This window comes from Centroberyx gerrardi, chromosome 14, assembly GCF_048128805.1.
Source record: "Centroberyx gerrardi isolate f3 chromosome 14, fCenGer3.hap1.cur.20231027, whole genome shotgun sequence".
NCBI lineage: Eukaryota > Metazoa > Chordata > Actinopteri > Beryciformes > Berycidae > Centroberyx > Centroberyx gerrardi.
In genome coordinates, this window is record NC_136010.1 from 11,077,027 (window position 1) to 11,098,468 (window position 21,442).

General features: G+C 43.7%; 1 protein-coding gene across 2 annotated transcripts in view; it reads left to right on the forward strand.

Annotated features, from left to right (window-relative positions):
* The window catches only part of wnk3 (WNK lysine deficient protein kinase 3), a 38,809-nt gene that overhangs the window by 877 nt on the left and 16,490 nt on the right, over window positions 1-21,442 (forward strand). For both annotated transcript variants that reach the window (XM_078288101.1, XM_078288102.1), the window contains exons 2-9: window positions 7,087-8,265; window positions 17,489-17,661; window positions 18,548-18,768; window positions 19,244-19,401; window positions 20,028-20,116; window positions 20,244-20,463; window positions 20,750-21,083; window positions 21,303-21,418. In XM_078288101.1, coding sequence (XP_078144227.1) covers window positions 7,540-8,265; window positions 17,489-17,661; window positions 18,548-18,768; window positions 19,244-19,401; window positions 20,028-20,116; window positions 20,244-20,463; window positions 20,750-21,083; window positions 21,303-21,418 — 2,037 coding nt within the window. In that variant the 5' untranslated portion in view covers window positions 7,087-7,539. The remainder of the gene's footprint in view (window positions 1-7,086; window positions 8,266-17,488; window positions 17,662-18,547; window positions 18,769-19,243; window positions 19,402-20,027; window positions 20,117-20,243; window positions 20,464-20,749; window positions 21,084-21,302; window positions 21,419-21,442) is intronic.

Sequence of the window (21,442 nt, forward strand, 5' to 3'; positions counted from 1 at the left end):
TGGGGGGATTTGGGATTTTGATTTGTAATGGTGTCAGTCAGTCAGTATGAATTAGTTATCTCATGCCCTGGTGATTGTACCTTTTTTCTTCCACCGCTTGGCGTTTCTAAAGTCAGCTGAGCTGCCAGCTAGCCAATGGCTGCACATGGCCCATGCTCATCCATGCAATACAGTGTTGAATATGCTGTAGCCTATAAATAACATCAATTAATTTCATTTAGTTTTACAGCCAATGAGTATTCCCCACCCTCAAGCAGTTTGTTTTAGAAAATTAAAATCACCGTAACAAATTCACCTCACCTCCATCCATTGTGTTTGTTATCAGTGCATCCTCAAGTACAGGTAATTGAATTAATGACTATTTTTTATGATTGCCTATGGGCAGTAAAGTGTAGACACTTAATGGCAGGAATCTCAGTGTTGCCCAGCCATGCCCCTCCTCTACCCCATCTGTATTGATATTTTATAGCCATATTTCAAAACATTGCCTCTGATCTCTGCATGTTTTGATTTGAGTGATGATGGTGTACTCAAAACATTAGGGAGGCTACTTGCTTCTCGTAAAAATGCTGACAACTGCTAAAACATCTGAGCAGAAACACTTAACTGAGCAGTGATCTCAATAAATCAGTACTTTCCGGTATGAAGCCGTCACAGTTCAGAGGTGATCAGCTCTGTGATCTGACCATTTGCAGCAATAACAGGGGCTCAGCTGTTGATATGAGCTCCAGGAGTGGTAAGCCACTTTAGTAATGTGTAATCCCTGATTCATCATTGGCTGATTAAGGAGCCCTCTCTCACCTGGATTAGATGGATGTTTAGTGAGAGACGGTTCTGCTCGCTGAGGGGAATGAAAAAGAATAGAAAAAGAGGCTTAGATAACACATATTCTCTTTCTCTCTCTTTCTTTCTCTCTCTCTCTCTCTCTCTCACTCAATGAACAGTACTCTGTGTGTGCTACCTACACTCCACTCTCCCATGCTTGACCTGGATTGGACAAAAGTACTTGTTGTGTTTTCGGGCTTGAGTTGCCCTAATGGGAAGAGAACAATCATTGTGTGTTTGATTCTAGTAGAACAGTACAGTATATTTTTCATCACATTTCAAAATGCTGCCTAGGCCAAAGAGGCAAGGGAAGCAACATGTGCTGAATCAGACCATGTAATCATTGATTAGGAGAGATTACTTTATATATTCATTAACCTACAGTGTATTTTTCTGTTAGATTGGGTCTCTGTTTCATTCTCTTTGTCTTGTTCAGCTGTACATACAGTTTTCAAACTAGCTTGCTGACTTTAGATGAAAGATGTCACTTGTCATCTCATCATCAATGTGTTTTTTGAGGTCTGATCATCAAGAGCTCTCTACATTATTATGAGCCCACATTGTTGTGTGCCCACACTTGGCCTGAAAATGTCAGTTGCATGTCTCTTTTGGTTATGTTTTATTTAAACATGAGCCTCCATTACTTTTTCTGTTCTTCCCTATCTGTTTACATTGCTTAGTGCTTAGCCTGTGTATTATGACTAGATTGTAACTAGGCTATGTGACCACATTTCGAGCCTGACTGCCTCTGAATTTCAGGTGGTAGATCCGGCAGCGGTACAGACAAAGCCAGGATTTTGAAGGTTTACACCTGCCACTTGTGTCCTGGTGTGACTGGATGACAAAAGACACATATGTTTTTTTGGGCATTTTTGCTTTTATGAGATAGTACAAAGTAGAGAGAGATGGGGGGGGGGGGGGGGTGACATACGACAAAGGTCCCACACTAGATTCGAACCTGGGACATTGCATTCACATGGTACACACTTCAGACCACTGAGCCACCAGGACGCCCAAAGGTGACATATGTTTAATATGCCATCATTGAACAAGTGTGGTCTATGTTTTTACTTGCCCATCTGGCAAACAGCTGGGCTACACATAGCTCAAATGTCGACCTGTGATCTCCAGAATAGTTATTGCTTGACATCGGGCCATTCGAATTTTGGCCGGCACCTCTCAGACCTTGTGCTGCCTCTGTCCCGTCTCTCCACATCACTCAGTCTCCTTCATCTCCTCTTTAAATCTCTGTGGGACCGATGCTAAATTGAGAAAGGAGCGGGTAACTCCAACTGTTGCATTAATCATGCACGGAAAAGTTGCTGCTACAGGCAGGTATCGCAGGTTAGGATTTGATCTGCATAATCAGATAACCAATTATGTTTGACCAGGCCTTTTGACCGACAGCTCACCTGCATTTAATCACTAGTGAGATGCTGCACCAGTATTCCTCCTGGTAGCAGTAAGTGATACCTGAAATTAAGAATGTAATAAGAACTCAGATTGTCCCTGGACTTTAAACAGTTTTATTTTGGTCTGTGCATATGATAAATGAAGAGCGGGACTCTTAACAGGCTTATGGGAAACAGTCCCTCCTCACCCCGGTGTCCCTGGGCCTTCTGCTCCCAATCTCGCAGTGCCACTGGACGTAGCAGTGGAAACTATTCCTATGCTAATGTAATCATCTCATGTATTCAACCTATTCCAGCCACTGAAAGCATTCTCTTCCCTCCATCCCTCTCTTCTCCTCTACTCTCCTACCCATGCACAACTGTAGTTGTTTTTGTTCAAGCAGAAATTTAGCTATAGTCACTGCTTTCATTCACACAAACATTGGCACATATTTTATCAGGCAAAATCCCCCCCAACCCCCTTTTTGTCTGTGCCACCCCCCTCTCTTTATCTCTCTCTTGTTCTCTTTCACACACACATTTTTCCCACCCCTTCTACTAGCTGGCCCCCCTCGCTCCATCTCTCCTTCCCTGTCGCTCTCTCTCTCTCTCCCTCTCTCTCTCTCTCTCTCTCTCTCTCTCTCTCTCCCTTTCTCTCTCTCTCTCTCTCTCTCCCTCTCTCCCTTTCTCTCTCTCTCTCGCTCTCACTCTCACTCTCACTCTCTCTCTCTCTCTCTCTCTGCTCCCTGTTTGAAACTTTGGTGTCCGCTTGCTCCAACCAACTACAATCCCTTCCTGTCCCCCCAGCCACTTTTTATTCACACTTTTCATCTACATGTCCCCCTCGATCACAAAACGGCACTGTCTGCCTACACACACGCACACACATACACATGCATGCGCGTGCACGCACACACACACCCACAGTCCCCTGGCTCTTCCTTTGTCTGCCTGCCTAATTCTCCAGCGGCCGTTCGGTCCCAGGGGATTAATGTGTGTATCCCCATGAAGTGAGGGATGAAAAAAAGTGCAGGAGGCAGAAAGGGTGCGATGTGTTTGTTATGTTTGGAGTTTAGAGACTGTGCGGGAGATGGGAGACTATGTGTGCGCTTTTGTCTTTGTCTCTGTGATGAACAGTGTAAATTATGTAGGGCATTTTTTTTTTTTGCCAGTCTATAAAACTTTGAGCTCAGACAGCAGAAAGTTTCAGCGAAAAGAAATTTGGGCTTCAGTGGGTTCGGAGGATAGAATACAAATCACAGCTTTGGCAGTGGTGAAGCAAAGGTGTCACAATGATTTTCCCTGTGCATTTCAGAAATGATTAGGCGGCTGCAGGTGTTCAACCCGATGTAAGAGCTCCGTAGACGCCTGGAGGGCAGGCAGAGTGCAGCACGTCAGATGTTCAGTTCTCATGTAGCACTGCTAGAAAAATGAACGGACAATGATTCTGACATGTGAACTTATCGCAGGCTACATGCTCGCCGCGTTTTGCTGCCGAAGCAAGATGTCATCATATTCAGCTGTTGGGTTGGTTTTTGTTATCCTTAACTCTTATGCCCTTATGTGGTTTTACCACGTTTGCCCACATGGGCAGTTGTTTGGTCATTTGGCTGGTGTCAGGAAATTCCTTTTGGCATTCTTTCATTGAAAGGGGACATGCGGTTTGGGTGCGAGTGAGGGTTTGCTTGTGGTGTGTTTGTGTGCGTGTGTGTATGAAAGATAGAAAGAGAGAGAGAGTAAAATAGAGCTTGTATAGGTGGGGATCTGGTATGTCTGTGTTAGCCTGCTGGTGTGTCTGTGATGTGTTTGTCTGTGTGTGTGTACGTGTATGTTTGGAAGGGAGACCGGGAGTTTTTGAGAGACGGCGACGGGGCTGAATGTGTTTGATGTACTGTGATAACTCTGTCCGGTATGTGGCTTTCATGGGAACTCCTTGCCCTGGGGACAGTGGCAAATAAGCTCTTGTTTAAAGGAGAACTTCCCTCTCTTTATCGCCTGTTGTTTTTCCCTCTTGTCCCCCCCCCCACATCCTGTCAGCCATTACCTTTTCAGCCTCACTGTATGTCCCCTCTGGGGCACCCTAACTCAGATCCTCTCCCTATAGTTCTGCTCAATATCTGTAAGACAAAGACCAAAAACTTGTGTGACAGGTTATTCTCAGTTCATTTGCTGTTACTCAACAGGATACCATTAGCTGAGGTATGTTGCTTCTGTTGCTGCAACAGCAGTTATGATAATGATTTCATCTTTTATTTTGCATTCTGGGACAAGGTGTGCAGTGTCTTGTTGGAGGCTACTGGCTTAATGCTTATTATAGTGTGTTTAGAACATGTGTCTGTATCTCGGGAATGTTACTGAACTGGAATCCTTTCTTCTCCCTCAGGCCCCTCCTAGCAGTTGGTCTAATATCAACCTATTGTGTTTTTAATGTGACTGACAGCTATTGGCATTGCGTGTCAGAGTCCCTTGGTTTGAGACTGGAGAGAGAACGCGCTTGACATAAGTGTTAATGACCACATTATAAAAGAGATAATAGCAGCCGGTTGCCACTGGACACAGACCCCCAGTGCTCACGGTGGGCTTTACTCATTAGAACTGAAGAAACAGTGTAGACCTGCTGCTGTGACTTTGAGTCAGTCTAGCATTGAAGAACACATTCCAGTGGCAAAGATAGACTGTGTATGTGTGGTCCACTCCACCTCCAGTATTCCTAGTAAGGAGTGTCCGGTAACCTTAGACAAGAGTACTTAATGACAGCGGCCCTTAAAGGAGTTTTTTTTTTTGTCATTATCTATTCACCTTCATGACAGTTGAAACACTGGTGAAGTTTGTATGTCAATATAACAGACAGCGAGTTGGCTGCTGCAGCTCTGTAGTAGCCTTCTCCAAAACAACTGGAGTGAATGGAGACAAATAATGACCATAAGATAACCAAAAGATTGCACTGTGGGTGCAAAAGCCCATTATTTACCTCAGTATCTCCTAGATTTCTAGATTTTCCACACTTGTTCTGCACAAGTCACTGCAGTAGCATGCAGTGTAGATAATGACAATGTTTTCATTTTTGGATGAACTATTCCTATAACATAACCAAGCCTTTCAGTTGTAAAGTAATACGCAGAGCGAGTTAATATCCTGACCTGGACTCCACTTATTGATTTCCATTTGGTGCACCGTTCTGCTCACAGGGACAGCCTCATTCATTCAATGCAGCATTTGCTGTTGGTATGCATTAGCACACTCTCTTCCGGTAATTTCAATTGCTTCATCATAAATGGTGACATTGAGCTTTATTGCTTCCGTAATTGTTAGCTCAGCCTTGTGTCTTGGATATTGGCTCCAGAGTGACTTCAGTAGTCGGCGGTCTGATGGAACAGCTCTGATGCAGCCACTGACAGATCACTGACTGTCAGAAGGGAGAGGAGATACAACACGCAGGGACAGATGGAGAGTGAAGATAAAGATGTCATCAGAGAGACGCCCACCAATGTATATACACACATACACACACACACGCGCGCACGCACACACACACACAAAAACTCAAACACACATTGCAGGGTGTTAGCCATGTCAGAGGAAACTTGTTGTGATCAGTTTCACCTTCTACTGGCAGAGGATAACACCTTCTACTGGCAGAGGATAACACTGAGGGCCAATTAAAATCCTCGCGGTGTCCCCACTATCAAAGACTTTCTAAATGGATGGCTGAGTATGCACTGAGCAATAGCGTTGGCAAATGCCTGTTGCTGATGATAATTACAATTATAATTGTGTATATTTATGAGCCCTTTGTTGCAGATCTGTGGCATTCACTCCAGCACAGTTCAACAATCCCTCTGCTTATGAATTATTCACACTGAACTGGCCCATAGTGCATCATCCATATTTAATGGTCAGGATCACGTAGTCCTAACTGCAGCTTTCTTTTGACTAATGGTGCCATTGAACTCAACTTAAATCACAAGACACTTATAAACACGTGCTTGATGATTGATGAAGTCTTATGTAACTCTCAAGCAGCTAGGTACTCTGAGGGCTCTTTGGTTTAAACACCAAAGTTTAGCCCATAACAAAGATGAAGCTTTTGTTTGGTTTTGATTAGCAGATTTAATGGTTGCTCTCCTGTATGGCTTTTAGGATATTCTCACCATACATGGGCACTAGTGGGGCTGCTCACTACCCAGTTTGAATTAACACTGTCCAATTAAACACTTAACAGTTCTCCTTTGGCCACCAACACTGGAAAAAGGCCATTTCGGACATTTCTACCTTCTGAAGTTTTACCCTGTATCCCATTACTGGATACAGGGTTCACACCCAATTATGAGTGTTTAAAAAGGATATATTGTCAGCAGCCCCTTTGTACAATTTACTGTGCTTTAGCCATTATTCAATGTTAGCAGCATTTTGCTACCTAGGGAGCTTAATTGCTACAAATCCATTTGCCAAGCTATTAGGAATACAGGCAATCAACACTTCACATCAAATAGACTCTGGGGAAATATCTGTTAGCAAAAAGTAGCAACGGTTGGCCTCACAGAAATGTGCTGGGGAATCAGTTATATTTCAGCATTTTCCCACTAAAAATAACATCTCACAGCCCGATCACACACTGTGACCGGGCTGCTCTGACAGGCCATCTTCTTTAAAAAGTTTTGTGAGGGATCTCTGGTTTTTCTTTGATGTTGGTCCATTTTGTCCCTCAAAAGCACAGCAGACCCTCAGACCTTCCTCTTCGAGCGCATCTCATCAAACATGAATAATCTCCCACTAGCGTTCCTCTTGAAAGAGTTGGATATGACAACATGTCAAGTTATTCCTCTCTTCTATCTTTATGAATATTAATGTGTTTTTTTTTTTCTTGCAGGATTTACTTGAAGATATTCACACAACATTTTTAAAGAGGAGGCCACAGCTTTCCTAACAGACTTGAAAACACCCTGGTTTAGTGTGTGTTTGTAAGTGAGAGTTGGATGAGGTGTGGTTTACTTTGGTTAGTAATGAGCCTTAGTGGGATCTGAAGGCTATGTAGGAGATGGAGAGAAGGAAAGTGAGGACAGAAACCAGTCTCAGACAGCTTTGGTCTCACCCTCCTGCGCTACTGTAAAGCATCCAAGAAAAGGAGAGAGAGAGGAGAGTGGGAGGGGGTCACCAGTTTGACTGAGGAAGGCCCCAAGTCACCTGCAGCACTGGAAGAACAGCTTGACAGACTAGAAAGGGTGAGAGGGTGACCACAGAAAGAGAGAGAGACGGGGACTGACGGAGAAGCAAAGGTTCGGAGGAGGAGGAGGGGTAGGAGGAGTGGGAAAGTCCATTCCCCATGGCAACTGACCCTGGAGAACCCACAGGCACGGAGGACTCCTCGGAGAAACCTGATGGACAGAGGGAGGAGGAGACGGAGCGGGAGGGCAGGGCCGGCCCAGAGAGGGAGAGGACGCGCAGCACCCCCTCGGACTTCCCCTCCTCCCAGACTCAGGAGAGGAGAGCGGCAGAAGGAGAGGAAGGAGGACCCCGAGGAGGAGGAGGAGGAAGGGAGGCCAGCCAGGAGGGCGAGGAGACCCCAGTTAGACCCATGTCGTTCTCCACGCCCTCCTCGCCCGCCGCCCAAGGTCACAGCAGGCTGAGGAGGGAGAAACGCTTCTTCAGGAAGAGCGTGGAGATTTGCGAGGAGGAGGACGAGGTGGAGGAGCCTCCAGAGGCACCCCACAGTGCCCCCCACCTGGAGCTGCGCTCCTCAGACTCAGTCTTCACCAGCAGTGCCCAGCAGCAGGGGGCCGCCTCAGCCTGTGCTGCCTTGGGCCACGACCCATCCTGCCCCAGCTCCAGTCAGGAGCCTGGCAAGGATGCCCCTACCTCTACACCCACCCAGAGGGGCAAGGAGAGGGACCGTGAGCAGGAGGAGGAGGCAGAGATGAAGGCCGTGGCCACCTCTCCTGGAGGCAGGTTCCTCAAGTTTGACATTGAATTGGGCAGAGGAGCCTTCAAGACTGTGTATAAAGGCCTGGACACAGAGACCTGGGTGGAGGTGGCCTGGTGTGAACTTCAGGTGAGATTAACTGTTCTTTCTATTTGTATTCACACCACAATGTCAAACATTAAACTAACATAAATTCTGCATTACCTAGCATACTAGATAAAAATAAACCTAGAATGTTCTTATGCACTACACTAACTTATAGAATATGTGTAAATGGTCCTGGCAGGTGAATAGAACATCATCGGAAATACTTTATGGCAACAAATAACAGAATTTCCAATCAGCATGCAGGGGAAATCTATAAGCCCAATGTTCTTCTGAAGTAAATAGCATTAAATGTGTCCCAGGAGCTCTCTCCTTTCTGGGAAAATCTCAGCACGTTGTCTGTTTGCTATTCATACTGTGAGACTGCGGTTCAGTGGAGAGTAGGGTGAAAAGGAGGAGCATCTCTTGTTGTTGAGTGACAGCACAGAGTGAGAATGTGGGCTTTTCTAGGACTGTTATGAATAATAGAATCATGTGCTGTCAGCGGTTGTTGTGATAGACTATCCTATTAGAAACAACATTCCACATAAGCCTGAATTATATGAATCCATTTATGGAAATTAAGGACTGTTCACCTGTAGAAATCAATAGGCATTGTATCAATTACATAATGTTGTAGGCATAGTTTTGTAAATCATGCAAGAGGCTCTTCACAGTTGAGAAATATCTTAACATCTTTAAGGGTCTATTAAGTTTAGGTTTTCTCTGGCTTGTGGCAAGTTCAAATTATGTTCCTTTTCATATTGCTTAAATTACACTACAGACAGCTTAAGAGCCACACTGACTGCCATCAGAAGACTGTACTTAAGTTACTTTATTAAACAAGATATTTTTTTTAATGGCTTGTCTAATAACTGCTTGATTGATTTATTCACCAATCAAGCAGTCAACCTGAATCACATGACTTCAAGTGAGAAGTTAATGTTCTTAACATAAAGCCTGAGTCTAATTAAGCTGGCCTAAACATATGGTCTGGTTATAGCTACATGTCATAGCCCACACATCGGCCTACTCTTGTCTACTGTGTAATGTAGTCCTGCAGAGATGAGGTATGAAATGGAAATACACATGCAGAAGGGAGGCTGTGAATGGGACACATTTTGTGAAAACAGAGCAAAAGGGAACACTGTAGCTACTGTAGATATAATGACAGCCAACATCACTATAAGGAACTCTTTTCTGTCATGCATTGGCACTGTGGTGGGAGGAAAATAAGAGTTTAATGAAGGTTTGCTGTCAGAGCATTGTTGAAGTCTTTACATAGCCAGCCTTATTTATTGCGTTGTGAAGCAATGGGGAACATTGTCAGATGGCGTGAATTCAACATGTGGTGGGAGACACACTCGTGGAGGAGAGAAGAAATGCATCTCTCTGAGTCTTGGCCCCACAATAGAGAGCAGTGTTGTGGTTAGCCAGCTGATTTGACTGCTGGCTTTGTGTGAGAAAAGTCAGTCATGTGTTTGGTTTGGAGCTAATTCCAAAACAGGAGCCTTGACTAATCCTTGTGATCAGGCTCTGCCTGTTGGACTAACAAGCAGCGACCATACCCCCGTCACCTTCCCTGGTTTCCCTCCAACAGCTAGTAAATCAGTCTCACATCAGCAGCTTGGCTCTGCCTAATATCAGCAGCCACAGCTCCTGCTCATACCTCCGTCAAAGACAACAATCCTACTTAAATTCTCACTCCATCTCACTGGGTTTTTTTGAGAGTTCTGCCGAGTTTGTAAAGGTTTCATTTTTAATAGTAATGGTATCATTAAAATTTGTGTGACACTAGTAAAGCCACCACATTGCATTTATACCATGGTATAGGAGTGTGAGCATAGCTGAGCTGGTAAAGCCTTTCTTGAAAATGAAAAGCCAGTAGGCTTAACATAATTTGTTGCTGCTCCCATGTCTCCACAAATGCATTAGGTCAAATTAAATCTCACAGAGCAAAGGTGGTTATCATTAATTAATTGTTTATGGAGCATTACGACAATATATGGGAACCTTGTACATCAGTCAAAGATTACTGAGATCACTTGGATTTAGAAACAATCCGTGCATATTCTACTCCAACCAGATTTCACAGTATAAACAGGAAAGAACACAAAAAAGAGCAACAGCACAAGACTGAGTGGCGAGAGGGAGAGAATGTGAGAAAGAGAGGAGAGAGACAGAGGAGCTGATGGTGAGATGGAGAGAGAGACAGAGTGAGAGAATGATGAGCCAAACAGAGGATTACCATGGCATCCCTCCCGGAGAGCAGCCGTGTGGCTAATGCTAAGTTACCACACGCAGGGAGACACACACACACACACGCAATCCCCCCCACACACATACACACATTCACACGTAGATGTACACATACACACACACACTGGCCTGGTCACACGCCTATAGATGGATCCAGTGGCACAGCAACATTCTGTTACAGCCTGGTCACTCAGGTCTCGTGATCTGTCCTATTTCCTCCAGCTTACCAATGTCTATTCTCAGTGTCCAGGCAGAGTGGTATTAGGATGGACAATGGTGATTAGAATGATGTTGATTAGATGTGATTGGCTCGTTGCGGTAATGGTAGACTTGATAAAGGCATTCATTTGTCCTCCTGTGGTTGGATGCAGTGACCTGTGGTTGGATGCAGTAAAATCTTCAGTAGTAAAATATGAATGTATCTTTCTATTTTCATTCAGGACAATGAAACACAACAATATTTTTTCACACAGAATTTGTGAATTGGCAAACAAGGCCAGATGTGGGAGAATAAATTTAAGGAGCAGACTGTCAATATCAATTAGCTACTTAACAATTTGTTTTTGCCTTTTTTCTGACACATCTCAATTGCAAGGTTTGGATTGACACCGCCTAATTACATGGTTTAGATTGATGCCCAATGCATGCAATTAAAATGTCATCATTTCAGATTGATAGTATTCCCTTACATCACCACCCGGTGATCTAGGTATGCAAACAACAGCCATTCCTAATCAAACTACAGGTGTCAGTAATCAAACAGCAGGTACAGAAGATGATCAGTCCTTGTATTATTGTGCAGTATTGGTAGAGAATGATGGCAACATCATGAGAAGACCATTAACAGACTGTGTGGAACTGCAACACACTTCCAGTTTGCTCTTTGAAGGCACTGATTAGGATGTATTATACAGCCTGTACAGTACTAGCTGATGCTGTCTCCACTATCCTGTGAGACCGCTGCCTGAGAGCACCTAGCTCCTCTCCTCCTGTGCCCACAAAGAGGGGGAAGCCACTCTAGCACAGGGGATTAGCTGTCCAAATGCAGCTTGAAAGAGTGGGTAATAAAAGTTCACAGTGCGGACACCATCTCTCCTCTTTCCTCTCCCTTCCCCTGGGAATTCCATGCCTAAAAGGGCAAAGCTATATATCCCCCTTGCTATTGCTTGAGTTGTAACTTTTGCCATCCACCACCCTGAGTGCATGTGTGTTTGTATGTGTCATGTGCATCTATGCGAGTATTACATTTCTGTGTGTGTGTGTGTGTGTGTGTGTGTGCATGCACACGCGCGCTGTTGCTCTCTGTCCGTCTGTGTCAACATATGCCACTGTATGCGTCTGTCTCTCTCCCTCTGTCTCTCCCTCTCCCTACCTCACTGTCCCTCCCTCCCTCCATGGCTCTTTGTCTGTGTGAGTGAGTATACAGAGTGATCCAGGGAGTTAATTACAGTGGGTGCCTGTCAGGCTGGAACAAAAACCCTGCACAGACAGCACAACTCGGGCGGCAGAAACCAGACTGGTTCAACCCAGTCCTCCCAGACTGGCCCAGCTCAGCTCAGCTCAGCTCAGCTCAGCTTAGCTCAGCCTCACTCACAGGACTAGCAACAGTGCTAGAGCAGCATTCAGGTCTGATTGACTGCAGCACTCAAGGTCGCCATGATACCACCTCAAAGATTTGGTGTTTCAATGTGTCTTCCTATAAACAGGTAGAGCCGCCCTCAGATTCCTCAGTATTTATGACTGCAGATAGATGCCAATTTAGGAACCTGCCTACTACAAACACTGCCAGGTTTCCTAGTAGGCTCATCCTTATAAAGGGCATTAGAGAACAAGGACCAATGACATGGTTAAAGGTTATATTAGCATTGGGGCTCAGTCTGTAGTCCATGTGAGGGGAGTGGAGACCCCTTATTGGGTTACACTCAGGGATTGACATGATAATCCAGCCATTCACAAGGTCCAGAGATCAACAGTTGTTGGCATCAAATACATGTGCCTCATTTCAGGAATATTAGCTGGTTAATCTTCCTGTCCTTTGATAAGAACAATTAATGTATGCTCTAATGAAGGTCATGTAGACCACAAGCTCAGCAGGATGTACAAAAAGTGTTTTTTTTCTGGTCATACTCCTCGGCCCAGTGTAACAAGTAGCTACAGTATAGGGAGGAGCTGAAAATTGACTTTGTTGTTTCTGATTATGAAAGACCGGTCGGGTTAGGTTAGGTGAACCAAAGACATACTATTGACTAGTGACTAAAATTAATAGAGCAAAATTGAATGGGCCACAGCAGAACTGATTAGACTGGGATATAATCAATCCAACCAGACTGACCGGACACACGTTCAATTAGGGCAGTGACAGTTGACTTGTGTCCCTCGGGCCGTATCCTCCCACCACAATATTAATTTGCTAACTGGCTACTGAGATTCAATTGTTATTGAATGTGTGAGTTATTAACTAATTGTATAGCCTAATTAGAATCCAATAACTCAGAAAAGCTCATGATCAGATTGTTATGATGTGTGATTATTAAGTGATTTAAATCCAAGGCAATTCAAGGTTGAAAAAGGAGGAGCTCTCCTAACAGACTTGAAAGAGGGGGGCATTAACACATTTGATAGGGAGCTGTCATGCCCATTATTAAAACACCATTTCACACCTTGCTACGTGCTTGGTTTGCAGCCAACTACTCCAGTAAGATGAAAAACAAAAATGTTTCAAGTCATAATATGAAGTGACGCACAAATGTGTAATTAAGATTTTAATGAAGTGTTGATCAGTGGAGCAACCAGTGCTGAGGTGCTGTGTGTCTTCATATTTTCCAGCTGGCCAACTAGACATGGCAATGAAGTCAATCTCTCTACCACTGTACAACACAGGTAGTTTTAAAACACAGGCGGAGGTATGAAAATATCCCTACTAGCAAGGGTCACCTAAACGGACAATAGAGGCAACCATGATGGTTAGTGAACTTGGCCCACTGGCCTGGGGTGGTAATCCGGGGTGAGAGCCTGCCCTTTTCCAGCAGTCCATCTTGTTAGTCTGAGCTGTCATAGCTTACAGTAATCTAATCCTAGCCAGCAGCCACCTCGCATTTCCAAACACTGAAACGCTTACTCTCACACTACAGGGCCGCACTAAGGATCACTCATGCATGTACAAGTGTCCACCGACCTGCACCAAGAATAACGCTTCTCTGTTTATCTGTGCTACCCGAGGGTCTGGGCCCAGCACTGTTGATCTCACTGTGGGTGAAGCACCTCCCCCAGACAAGAATGTCAGTGGAGAAAACCAAGATAAGACAGTCAATCTTGTGTAGTCTATATGATATTCATGTTTGCCAAATAGAGGCTGTGATATTAGGGCTCACGTGTCTGGGCCTCCTTGACCCCAGCCTCTTACCATCGGCCAAATGTGCCTTGTAAGCCATATCCTGTCCATTTCTCCTGGTGTTTTATGAAGCTACTTAACCCACAGCCTGACCTTCTGCTACACCAGGTGTCCGATCCAAAACCGTCTCATGGTGTACGACCAGTCTCAGTTGCTGACAGGTCTTACTCTGTTTACCAAGATACTTACAGCCCTGCTGCCATTTAACAAACACATTACATTACCAAACTAACAGAGTATATACTGTAGGTGGTTAGAGCCAAGTGTACATAGGTTGTTAGGTAATGTCTTTGTCTCAAGTTCTCTTTAAGAGCTATATTGTTTACAGCCAAAGGTATTCATTCAGATGGCTGCCCAAAAAGACCATGATACAACCAACTGCACTCATTAACAACTCTGAGTCATTAGACAGAATCGAGGCTAAAGTGTCAAATATTAACATATGTATTTATGTGTTAATGTTTGACACTTTAGCTTTTAGCTTTCTTGCTAGCAGAGTGAATGGTCTCGTTCCATATACACTACCAGTCAAAAGATTGGACAAACCTGATTGAATGTACTATGTTTTTCATCATCTTAAAGTCATTTTGATCTACATGCTTATGCTTAAATGCGTGAAATTTGTTTTTTAGACAAATATAAATAGTAAAGTTGATGCCTATGTATAAATTTCTTTCCAAAGCCCTTTCCTTTTCATCAAGGCAAAGGGCGGCTACTTTAAATAATCTAAAATATAAAATAGTTTTGATTTGTTTAACACTTTTTTGGTCGCTGCATAATTCCGTTTGTGTTATTTCATAGTTTTGATGTCTTTACTATTATGCTAAAATGTGAAAAAGAGTAAAAATAAAGAAAAATGCGTGTGTCCAAACTTTTGACGGTAGTGTAGGTTTTACTCAGAAACTAGTGTATTGACTTGGAGAGACTGCAGAAAGGAAGAAAGACCTGGCTGACCTAGACTAAGCTGGTCACAATAGGCCTTTTCATGGCCTCATGAGCCCCCCTTTTCTCTCCCTCAGTTTCTGTCTCTTTGTTACCCTTGCTTTCTCGTTTCCATTTATCTGATGGTCAAGAGGATGTTCTGTCCAGTTTATTTGCCTGTGCTGGCTACTTATCATTTGTTTTTCTTTTTCAGTTCTCTTTTTGTGATGTGCTGTTGTACCAAAGTAGGACTAATCTACTATAGGGTATAATGCCAGATTACTTCCTTCGTTTCAAAGCGCTTATTGAGAATTGCAGTATTTGCTTACATCTTGTCACATAAGCCTATGTGAGGCCTCCTGTCCCTTTAATTTCTAACACTGGTAATTGTATTTGGGTGTGTTGAGCAGCCTTGAGAATGGAAAGGGGAGTGTAACTTATTCATGACGCACTTGAGGAACGCATATCACCTTTCGTTTGAAGAGCAGCTGTTTTTGTTATTGTGCAAATACGTGCATGAATGTGTGTGTGTGTGTGTGTTTGTATGTCTGTCTGTCTGTGCACAATTATGTGGGTGTAGGTGTGTGTGAGCTTGTCTAGACACAATTACAATAACTAACCCTGTGTGACCCTTGCTGACCCTAAGACTGTCTGATGTGACACTCAGAGGGAGACACAATAGACGCTGAGCAGGAGAGCAGACAGAGACACACAGGCAAGCACTCTGTCTCTCACAGTGCCAGACAGTCAGCCAGAATGATGCTCTGACTGGGGAGTGACACAGAGGACAGAGGCACCCAAATAGAAGCAATACTCCCCGACAAACACAAGCACACTAGAATGGAGACACGTGCAGATGTAGGCAGAAGTAGAGGCAGGCAGCATTGAGAGCTAAGCATGGAAAGACACACTTGCATGTAGACGGGTACACACGCACACACAAACACGCGCGTGCACACAGAGAATACGAGGTAGATGGAGTAAAAGGAATGAAAGGAAGAGAGCAAGCCCAGGCTGTGCAGCTTATTTTTAGCCATAATAGTGCAACGAAGAGCAGTCTCCTTGTTGATGCTATGTCTCTGTTCCAATACAAGAGGAGCGGGGAGGGGTGGGGAGATGGCCTCCACCAGTACTTCCAGAAAAGGACATTGAGCCGGTAGAGAGCAAAAGATCTCTGAAAAGAAAATACACAGATTGAAGCTGAGACAGAAAAAGAGGGAGTGGGAGAGATAAAAAGAAAGAGAAAAAAGGAAATTTGGTGACAAGGAAACTGCATAACATTAAAATCATATTATTTACATTGAAACATCTGCAGTACATCACCTCTCTTTGGACAGCTTTGTGTAAACAGAAAGCTCAACATCAATTGAATCGATCAGTGGAAAGCCAGTGTTATGATGACTGCTATTTATAGGTAGGTCTGTTTGTGACACTGCAATGGCTGGCATCCTGCTCCCTCACAGGTATAAAGTCAGAAGCGTTGTAAAAATGTTTCTGAGGAACAGAGCCATACATTAAGTGATATTTTGCATTTGTTTTCTTTTACATAAATGGTTATAACAAAAATTGCCTGTTGAGTTAATGGAAGCTTATGGCCGTCACCTCTTAAAGTGTGTTTTCTATTCAAACTGTTCAGAGAAATTGAATAATGCCCTGTAATGTCAAGTCACAAATCAACAAAGGTCAAAAGACCACAGACCTAAAACACATTGCTGTTTGTGCACATGGCGACAGCAAACAGTGGCTGTTATTTTTGACGTGACTAAAAAAAGGCCTAGACCAAAAGAATTTATTGGAGCCAGTCAGAATGTCCTTGACTATAATGATCTCATTTTGCTTTAAATATCAGCATCATGTATGATGCTGTAATCACAGATAAAATGGAATACCCTCTGAAACCATTCAGTGTATTTGGTAATTCACGTTTGCATAGAAATATTCATACCATTATATGACTTTCATACTCTTAAAAAAAATGTTCTCATTAGTCCTGACATTCAGGGAATTCAGAGATATGTGTGTGTTTTGTTTGAATACAGCAGAAGCTAATAGTGAGAACAGTGTGGACAGGGTTTAGGAAGAAAACCTCAAAAGAATATTTAAAAGATAAAAAATAGATAGTTTTCCTTTTTTTTTTTTACTGCAGAGCAGAATAACTGCACTGCATAACTATTTCCATAAACTCTCCATAAGGCTTAGGTCTTCTTATGAATAGACTAACTGAGGGTTTAGTCAATGACTGTCTCTGCTCCTGTGGGATGCTGCTGTGCCAGTGAGTGGGATTTCTGCAGCATCCATCCCATCCGCCATACTGGGGCTGTGTGGCAGATGCAGCAGAAATGTGTTTTATAAAGCTCTGGCTTGGGTGTTGTCTCGCCACCCCTGCAACTCTATTTTGCTAGCACCATCTAGTGGCAGTAGGTGTGTAGTGCACAGTCATGGGTGTGAAGTGTCAGGTTGCCTGGTGATGTGAGGGCTCCCTAGAGCATTGTGCGGTCTGTCATTGACAGCCTACTGTTGCAGCCATTGTTGTATTCATCTTGTCCCTGAACTTGTACAGCTTATTGAAATGAATGAGGGAAATGTGATATTCATTATTGAGTGTCGTCACTATACAGAGAAAGCTCTCTCTATTGCGCTGGGGACACAAATGTATGCATGCATGCCATGTAACCTGGTGTGTATCTCTCACCTCAGGACCGCAAGCTGACCAAGGCAGAGCAGCAGCGCTTCAAGGAGGAGGCGGAGATGCTGAAGGGGCTCCAGCACCCCAACATTGTCCGCTTCTATGATTCCTGGGAGTCTGTGCTCCGCGGCAAGAAGTGCATCGTACTGGTCACCGAACTCATGACCTCAGGAACACTCAAAACGTCAGCACACCCTCCCCATATCTATTACTATTCACTGAATGACAGCTCACTGTATACTATTAGAGCACAGATTGTTTACATTTTATTGTAATGAGGCTGATATATTGTATAGATCATCCTATAAATGTCTGTGCTCTATTGAATTTTAATTTCCCCTCTGAGTGATGACATCTGTAGCAGTGTTTACATTAATTTAGCTGCACTGCTCCCCATGGCAGGTGAACTGTCCCCATAGCTAGAAAAATGTCAATTCAATGACTATTATACTGTAATTGATATGTCATGATACAAATAGGAGCAGTTCTTAAACTGCAACACACCACTGTAACTGATCCTGGAATATGTCTAGAAACAAACCTAGGTCTCAGAACCAAAATGATCCCCACCCCAACACAGTTCTACAGGAAACACTGCACCTTGTGTTAATTACAGTTCACTGATGTGATTTAGATGTTAAAAAGATGACTCAAAGCTTCAGGGAGGGATAATGTTGGGAAAATTGTCTTTCCAGTTTAGTGTGTTGTCCTATATAATTAGAAGAGCAAATTGGTCTTCAGAGGAATTGTGATCAAAACAAATCATTACTCTCAATTATCTAACAAGTTAGAGCATGTTGTTTTAACAATCTTTATGGGGAAGTAAATTCTTTATGTACAATATAGTATTCAGCGAATTATGAGTGTTATGAATTCAAGTGAATTACACTGCAAGATAAGTGGCAGGTCACAGTAACATGATGCATTTAAATTCAATGGTATTTATATTATTGTTGGTTCCTTCATGTAGTTACATTGTTGGTGATGTCACTCATTCAGCTCTGTCATTGGTTGACTAAAATATGCTTCCGTATTTGACCACAAAATCATGCTTTGCTCTCTCCATACAGTTACCTGAAGCGCTTTAAGGTGATGAAGCCCAAGGTCCTGAGGAGTTGGTGTAGGCAGATCCTGAAGGGCCTTCACTTCCTCCACACCAGGACCCCTCCAATAGTCCACCGGGACCTCAAGTGTGACAACATCTTCATCACAGGACCTACAGGCTCAGTCAAGATAGGAGACCTGGGACTGGCCACTCTTATGAGGACTTCCTTTGCCAAGAGTGTCATAGGTACAGAAATAGACCCAGTACATTTGAGAACAACTCAAGGCATTTAGTAGCTACATCAGCAAACTGAGTCAGTACCTCTAAATGCACATTTCACTGAATTCAGCACTGGGCTGATGTGCAGAGGGCAGCAGCTGCCCAGGAGTATAGATTATTATTGACACAGTCACTCTAAAATCCATCTGGGCAGCACTTACTGTAAATACAGACCACAGATTAGATGTTTGGCTCTGACAGCCAACCAGAGCAATGCCCTATGAGTAGCATTTAGTTCAATAAAGTTTAACTCTGGGCACAGGAGCAATCATCAGTAAGGATTTCTATCGAATTTGGGGTCTCTTTTATTGACTTGGGAGGTTAAGTTATCTGTGGATCGTCTTATGTAACAGTAAATAAAGATTGCAGATATTGATAATGGTAAATTAGTATTTAGTTCTGTTTTTTTAATTGACTGGGATCCATTTTTTGGTCTCAACAGGAACCCCAGAGTTCATGGCTCCAGAGATGTATGAGGAGCACTATGATGAGTCTGTGGATGTCTATGCCTTTGGGATGTGCATGCTGGAGATGGCTACTTCAGAATACCCCTACTCTGAGTGCCAGAACGCTGCTCAAATCTACCGCAAAGTCACAAGCGTGAGTCTCTGACTGCATGGAACTCTATGTTATATTCTTATTTCAGAAACAGATTGTGTACAGTCTCAGGGCATTTGTGACAATGACATATAGGCCTAATTAATTATCAGTTTATTTGAATGTGATCTTAGCTCTCTGGCTCCTTAGTTGATAAACTGCCTTCATTTCTTCTATGGAGAATATAGTAATGTTTGTTTGGCTTGCTAGTTAATATTAGTAACTGAACTGTTAGCTTATTGCATATTACATGCAGTATATACTCAGATGCACTGCTTATACACCGATGTGCTTTATTATGCCAGAGTATGTGTTGTTTTACAATCATAAAAAATATCTAGCTATATATATATTGCTACATACATCACTATATTGCAACAGTCCATGCAGAATGATAGACTAATAAACCCTGTGTAATGTCATCAAAACTAATTTACACATGAAGAGGATTATGGGATTACTAATTACAAAATATTACTTACTAATTACTAATTATATACTTCTCAATAAAGAACTGAGTTGATTTGTACAAATGACTTTTACCGTGCTGTGGTTTCATAGTGCCCAGGTATAGAGGAGTGAAGTGTCTCACTGATTTGGCTGAATTTAACTCCTGTCTTTCTCTGCAGGGTATAAAACCAGCCAGCTTTGATAAAGTCAACGACCCAGAGATTAAAGAGATCATAGAGGGCTGCATTCGTCAGAACAAGAGCCAGAGGTAAGCAGTTTTTGTTCTCATAACATGACGTATGACATTGTCTCATGCACAATTGCGGAGAGGGCACTCATAAAACTTGATGGTGCTTCAGTTTCATGGGTTCCTTATATTTTCCTTCCCCTCACAGACTCTCCATCCGAGACCTCCTGACCCATGCGTTCTTTGGGGAGGACACAGGGGTGCGAGTGGAGCTGGCAGAGGAGGACACAGGCTGCCAAGACTGTCTGGCTCTCCGGATTTGGGTGGAGGAGCCCAAGAAGCTGAAGGGCAAGCACAAGGACAATGAGGCCATCGAGTTCAGCTATGACCTGGAGAATGACAGCGCTGAGGAGGTGGCTCTGGAGATGGTGAGAAATGGGCAATTCAGGCATGACTTGGAGAAAGGGGGTTTATTAATATCAGGTATGGGATGGGGTAGATCGATAAAAGGCTTTAAAGCCTTAGAGCCTAGAAGGGTCGGGAGAAGGAAATCCCGCAGCTCATTTATCAGGCATTCGAAGCTAGTTCCTTCTGACCTAGATTCCCTTGACCAACCCCCCGCCTTTAATTCATTAACTATCTCTCTCTTTCTCTCCCTCTCTCTCTCTCTCTCTCTCTCTCTCTCTCTCTCTCTCTCTCTGCCCCTCATCACAGGTGAAGTCAGGCTTCTTCCACGAGAGTGATGCAAAGGTGGTGGGCAAATCCATCCGGGACCGAGTTACTCTGATCAAGAAGTCACGGGAGCGTCGTCAGCAGCAGCTGCTCCAGCAGCAGCAGGGCTTTGAAGAGAGAAGAGACTCTACGCTCACCTCCTACACCTGCTCCCATCCATCCTGCCCCTCCTCGCTGGGGCCGGGGGCAGCTGCGCAGACGGGAGGAGGAGGTGGAGGAGGTGGAGGAGGGGGGCAGGAGTCTGAGGAGCTGCCAGAGGTGGACCAGCATGTCAGGCAGCAGCATATTCTCAGTGGGACAGCCCTCAGCCTGCCAGGTGGAGTATGCTCCTTCATTACATGCTACTTAAACCAGAAGATTATGAGAGATTTATACTGTCAGTTAATAGGACATAACTATTATGTGCTAAATGATAGTGTAGAATTAACAAAAATGAATGAACTTAGGACAGTGAATATTGTGACTTGGACAGATAAATATTGTTAAATTTTTTATATCCTTTATTTTAATCTTTCAACTGTCTTTCATTCAGAAGGTGAGAGCATTGGGTCAGCCAGCTGTGAATCCTACGCAAGTGGACAGAGTCAGGCGTACTCTCAGCAAGGGGAATCGTACACCCACTCCCAAACTATTCTCCCCCCTACTGTGTCTGTAAGTCTATACTGTGTTTCCACC